The sequence below is a fragment of the Parasteatoda tepidariorum genome, chromosome 2, assembly GCF_043381705.1.
Source record: "Parasteatoda tepidariorum isolate YZ-2023 chromosome 2, CAS_Ptep_4.0, whole genome shotgun sequence".
Lineage (NCBI taxonomy): Eukaryota > Metazoa > Arthropoda > Arachnida > Araneae > Theridiidae > Parasteatoda > Parasteatoda tepidariorum.
The window spans coordinates 40040679-40046268 of record NC_092205.1 but is presented as its reverse complement, the minus strand read 5'-3'; the positions used below and the strand labels follow the sequence as shown (position 1 = coordinate 40046268).

At 32.6% G+C, this 5590-nt stretch overlaps 1 protein-coding gene across 4 annotated transcripts in view; it reads left to right on the top strand.

Moving 5' to 3' along the window:
- The first annotated feature begins 2849 nt into the window (after positions 1–2849).
- Positions 2850–5590, top strand: part of LOC107439499 (fragile X messenger ribonucleoprotein 1 homolog) — a 41268-nt gene continuing 38527 nt past the window's right edge. For 3 of the 4 annotated variants that reach the window (XM_016052129.3, XM_016052125.3, XM_016052128.3), the window contains exon 1: positions 2855–3143. In XM_016052129.3, coding sequence (XP_015907615.1) covers positions 3093–3143 — 51 coding nt within the window. In that variant the 5' untranslated portion in view covers positions 2855–3092. Of the gene's footprint in view, positions 3144–5590 lie in introns of all 4 variants that reach the window. The other variant, XM_016052124.3, reaches the window with a different exon arrangement.

Sequence of the window (5590 nt, the reverse complement as noted above, 5' to 3'; positions counted from 1 at the left end):
TATATAAAATTCTCGTTTGTGTATCTTCAAATACTGGAGGAGATTTCCTATACAACGCTCGAATACGCTATCTGGGGAAGAGACCGATTCCATGCCTTTGGCCCTTCTCCCTTCCCTCTCCTCCTCTTTCCAGTTGCATAGGAATGTACTACGATATTTTTTCCTTTTCTTAATACTTTTTCTTTTTAATAAATCAAAATATTTTTCAAACTTTCCATGATGCTTTCTTTCAGAACTATCAGTTCCATATATTTTCCCCACTTAAAAGACTTTAATCTATATGAAGATCAAGACAGAAACTAGCGTACTTCCTTCTTCTATGACTCTCCACACGTTTATGGTGAAAGCATGCGAAGTGTTGCCATAGGTAGAGAGTATTGCTCTACGCTACCTGTAGCCCATTTCGATTGCCAATTACTACCCATAATTTAGTTCAGCATAAATGATTAGCCGTAGAAGTATGATCTTTTGCAATCAAGTATTCAAGTCTGAAGATGATAGTTTCGCCGTACTTTCTTTACACCTATTTCAAATTAGTTTTGAATTATTGCAAAGTTAAGTCTCCTTAAAAACTTTATCTCAATTCACTCTAATCTCTCTCTCTCTCTCTCTACTTTTTTTGCCTCCCTATTAGTAACGCGTTCTATAGAGGGCTAAATATGTTAAAAGAGCGAACAAAGTGATTGATTCGAAAAGATCCACCCTACAAGTTCTGAAGATTGGTGTGCGATAGCGTACAGAGGGCACAGGCTCTTCTGTGAATAAAATAAATTATAAAATATAGTGAAATAGATAGGCTGGTAGAATTAAACAAGAATATGGAAAAAAGAGTGAGCGAAGTGACCTAAAATCAACTGCATCAGCAGTTTGAAGAGGTTTGCGTGCGACATCGATAAAGGGGTGGAGTAAAGCCCACAATTAATTGGCGTCGCTCTTTTCCCCACGACCTTGTGCCACTTTCGCGTTAGATTGGCTGTTGCCGATCACATGGTAAACTGTCGCCATATTGGTGACTAGTTTGAATGGCGAAGTATCATTGTGATAGATCTATTATTTTTATTTTCGCTCTTTTTCAATTTTTTTTTTTTGTTTTATACTTTGAAATTTATAATGACAGGTTGTTGTGCATTGGGTGTTCTAATAAGTCAAATTTAGGCTTTAAATTATATCTTTTCTCTTTTAAGATCGTAATGACGCGATCGCAATGCTCGAATACAGCACCTGGGGAGACGACCGGTTCTATATATCTTTCCCCTCCTTCATTCTCTCTTCTCGGTTTTATATGAATGTACTACAAAAATTTCCCCTTTCTAAAATTTTAAAGTTTCACTACGCATTCTTTTAGAACTATATTCAATATAGTTTTCAGTTCCATATATAGTTTCCCAACTAAAAATATTTTAATCTACTTGAAAATCAAGACAGGAACTGACGTACTTCCTTCTCCTATGACTCTCCTCACGCTAATGGTGAAAGCATGCAAAGCGATGCGCCATTGGTAGAGAGTTCTGCTTTACGCCACCTGTAGCCTATTTCGATCCCCAATAAAAAACGACGAAAAGTATGACTGCATAAAATCGGCAGATATAAATGAAATCCAAACGAAAATAGCAGATTATGTAAGGTAAGTTTGCAATTAATTTATTTTACTCATTTGTTACAAATTTTGCATGATATTATTTATTAATTAAATAGAACAAAAATTTTTCACTTTTTTTTTAATTATAGGTTTAACAAATTTAATGGCATTAAAATAAAAATAATGGCATTTAATTGAAAAATTATTTTTTAAAAATTTCTACGTCGCTTTCTTTTAGAACTATGTTCTATGACGTTTGCAGTTCAGTACAGTTTCCTAAGTTTTTAATTTGTTTTAAAAGTAAGACAGAAACTAACGTACTTCCACCTCCTATGATTCTCCACACGTTATAGGTGAAAGCATGAGAAATTTTGACATGGGTACAGAGTAGCCCATTTCGTTCGCCAATAGATGGTGAACCTGATTGATGATTCTTTCTCGGGTGAATCTGTTTCATCCATTATTAGGTTCTCATTCTTCCTTTTATCTTATTCTTCCTTCTGACGGTGATCGGAGGTGAGTAAGCCGCATGCTGTGAGCGTGACCCAATGATGAGGTGGGATTCATTTGTCTTCTGAAACCATGTGAATAAGGGACCTTCTTCTTCAGCTGTTAAAAATACATAGAAGCGTATTTGAAGATTAAAAATAAAACATGAAAGGAGAAATATAATTAACCACGAAAAATTCGCTCATTAAGGGTCCCGCAGTGGACTGATCGTTAAGACGCAGTTCCCAGAAGATCAATGAAGTAACTTATCAATGGCTGCAGTCAGTGTGCGGGTGGGAGACCACTTGGATCAGTCTGCGTAGGGACCGAGGATGTGCGGTATGGGTCCTCGTTAAACTGTTCTATTGTAAAGTGTTCGACTTCGCTTGCAGGTCGTTGGGCTACTGAAGCGGGAGTGCCATCCCCTTTGCAGAGGATCAAAATTGTGATGGCTTGTCTTCGGATCATCCTCCGGGATGTTTTCTAGACCGTCACCAATAGCCCGTTGTGCAGCTCTAGTGCGACGTAAATGAACTACAACAACAACAACGCGCATTAAGATCTCGAATTAGCATTTCTGAACTCGCATCTGCATTTTCAACATGTAGCAGGAATGACCCCTAAGTGATTGTTCATACCTTTTCTCAAACTTTGGATTTTCATCGAATTCCTTTTGTGAAAAATTTTTTTTTTGGTATTTTAAATTAAACGCAAGTAATTTTAATTTCCTATGTGATTATTCTGCAGTGATGAAATAAATATTAAAATTTTTCACACGGTTACTGAAGTTTCCACAAGCTTAACTGTCACTTCGAACGTTCATTTTTAAATCATACCTTCTTTTGCGGCAAATAGAATAAAGTTTTGGGTGTTATTTATTTTACGTCTTGTGCCAGCTTTGTGGTAGTTGCGTGTGTCTTGCATTTATATTATAATTGTTATGAAATACATATTGATGCCGGTGATAAGCAGGAGCTACTGAGTTTCTCTCACACATCTCCCAGTAATTGTATTCTGCTGCAAGATGGAGGACGTTGCCGTCGAAGTGTGCGGTGAGAATGGCGCTTACTACAAGGTTTGTTATGATATTAGGAATTATTTCTAATAATATGCTATATAAATGGTTGAATGGTTTCTTGATTTTCTGATATGAATATGATTTTTTAATCTTCCTTCTGATGGACTGTAAATATTTACTAAAACGTGGTTGCCGTTATACACGAGGCGTGTAATGCCTCTGTCAGTTTATTCTTGCCTATGTTGATGATACTTCTTGTATTTCACTAATTTTATTAGTATTAGCATTTAGAAGTGTAATTTAAGGTCACAATTTTCGATGTCTTAAGTTACATTGTTTATCTAATTTGGGGATTCAATGAATCGGCATTTTCTGATCTCGCTTATCTTCTGTTCTTTAGTTCCTAAGAGTTTCGTATTTGTATAATTTACCTTATCCAAAGTTGTTCAGATTTAATTAGTTTGTTGTTAAGATGAGACTTTTAAAAATTAAAATTAATTTTGTTTATTTATGAAAACAAAACAATCTGGGCATGAATATCCCACTTTCATACTGCAAGAATAAAGTATTTTTATCTTTGCTTTCGGAAGGGGACTCTCCCTATTTTGCTTCTAGAGAATCGGGAAGTATTTTTAATCTTCATAGCTAATAGGGGAGGAGGGATATTCCCCTTTCATTTTGTAGAAATAGTGCAAAATATTATCTTGGATCATGCCTATTTAATTTCAGTATGAGATAAGCTATCATTGTAAACTCTTGATAAAGATTTCTTTTTAACTTTCTTATATTATGTTAATTTTTTCCTTATGTAATAGAATATTTGTTTGAATCTGCTCTAGTTTTAATATGTCATTTTTTGGTTAGATTGTATAGTAAATTGTTTACAATGTATTGTTGCTTTATTTTTGTGAAAGTTTATCAATCTGTTATTTTATTTGTGATAGTTTCTTTTCTGATATCAATAATTATTACTTGAAAGTTTGTGATTATTTACTTCACAATTATAAATATTATAAAAATTTAACATTTATCAAACTCAATATAACTATTCTGGCAAATTATGGATCTGTTAAATGTTGCAATTCTGTAGAGACCATTAAAGTAACAAAAGATAAAATGTTTTTGTAGTTACTATAATCTTTCCTTGATCCTGGCATAAATTAGTACCTCTAGTAAAAAGGGCATTATCAGCATAGTTACTTGGTACAAAAAATAAAATTTACTTTTAGCAGCTTTTGTAATTGTCCTGATATTCCTGATAAATATATTTTATTCTTATTTGATCTCTTATTTTCCTGCCTTTCATGTGTTCAGAACATCTCAATTTATAAGAAAACAAATGTAGTTTTTTATAAAAAAATAGATTTGAAAAGTCACAAGGTTTGAACTGATTAATTTTCTATTTATATTAAGTTAATTAGAAATAATAATTTATTTCATGAACTCAAACTCTAACAATATCAAAACATGAACCAAATTTCGTGAAACTCATTTACTGAATTTATTATAAATATAAATTCAGTAGTTCCAATGTAGGGACCAATATAGTTGTTCCAATGTGATTATAAATATAGTTCAGACATATCTTTCTATTCTATAGATTCATCATTTTGGGAATTCAGTCAGTACATGAAAAGGCAACTTTGTAGTGTCACAATTACTGATTAATCTTTTTCCTGTGATTTTTGAAAGATATTGATTCCAATCAATGATACACTAATCAAATTATAGAATTTTTAAAATTATTCGATTAAGAATATTTATTTGATTAAGAAGCTTTAAAATTATTTCATTAAGTGAATTTTCAACTTGTTTAAAAATTTTAATTATATAATAGTTATCAGAGAATATTAATGACTTAGTAAATGTAACAGTAATTAGTTGCCCTGATATTCTTTTTTTTTTTTATTAAATATTGTCCTCTTTTTTGTTTTTTTCTCCTTTGCGAAGATTATAAATGCAGATATGGATTTTGGATCCGACATATTTCCATAAAATGCTAGTTAATAGCCAATAGTTGAAACTTAAGTACTATCAACTAAGTATACATACCAGATTCATGTTGGTAGGCAGATGATGACAAACTTTTTGAGAGTAATTATTTTACGAAAAACTTAATTGACACCTCTTACCAAATTTTTATGGTGAAGCCTACTCTTTTTCAATATTTTCTGCAAATGCAGTATGAAATCTTTAGGCTGGAATTTAGTAGATTCACAGTCATTGATTCGTTTGGTACTTGATGGTTATTCGGACCATATGTTCGCGACTGTTTTTTGGAATTATCACCAATATGTAACGATTATTCGTTATTTGACCCTTTCTGTTAAATATTCGGCTGGCTTAATATGCGACTGATTGTTTGGCAATGCGTTGTTTGGAATATTATTTTTGACAAAGTTTTGTTAAGAGAAATTTTAATAGGTTTATGATTAGGACTGGGCGATATTAGAAATTATATATCGTGATATATCGTCAGTTTTGCATCGCCTGTGGAAGACGAT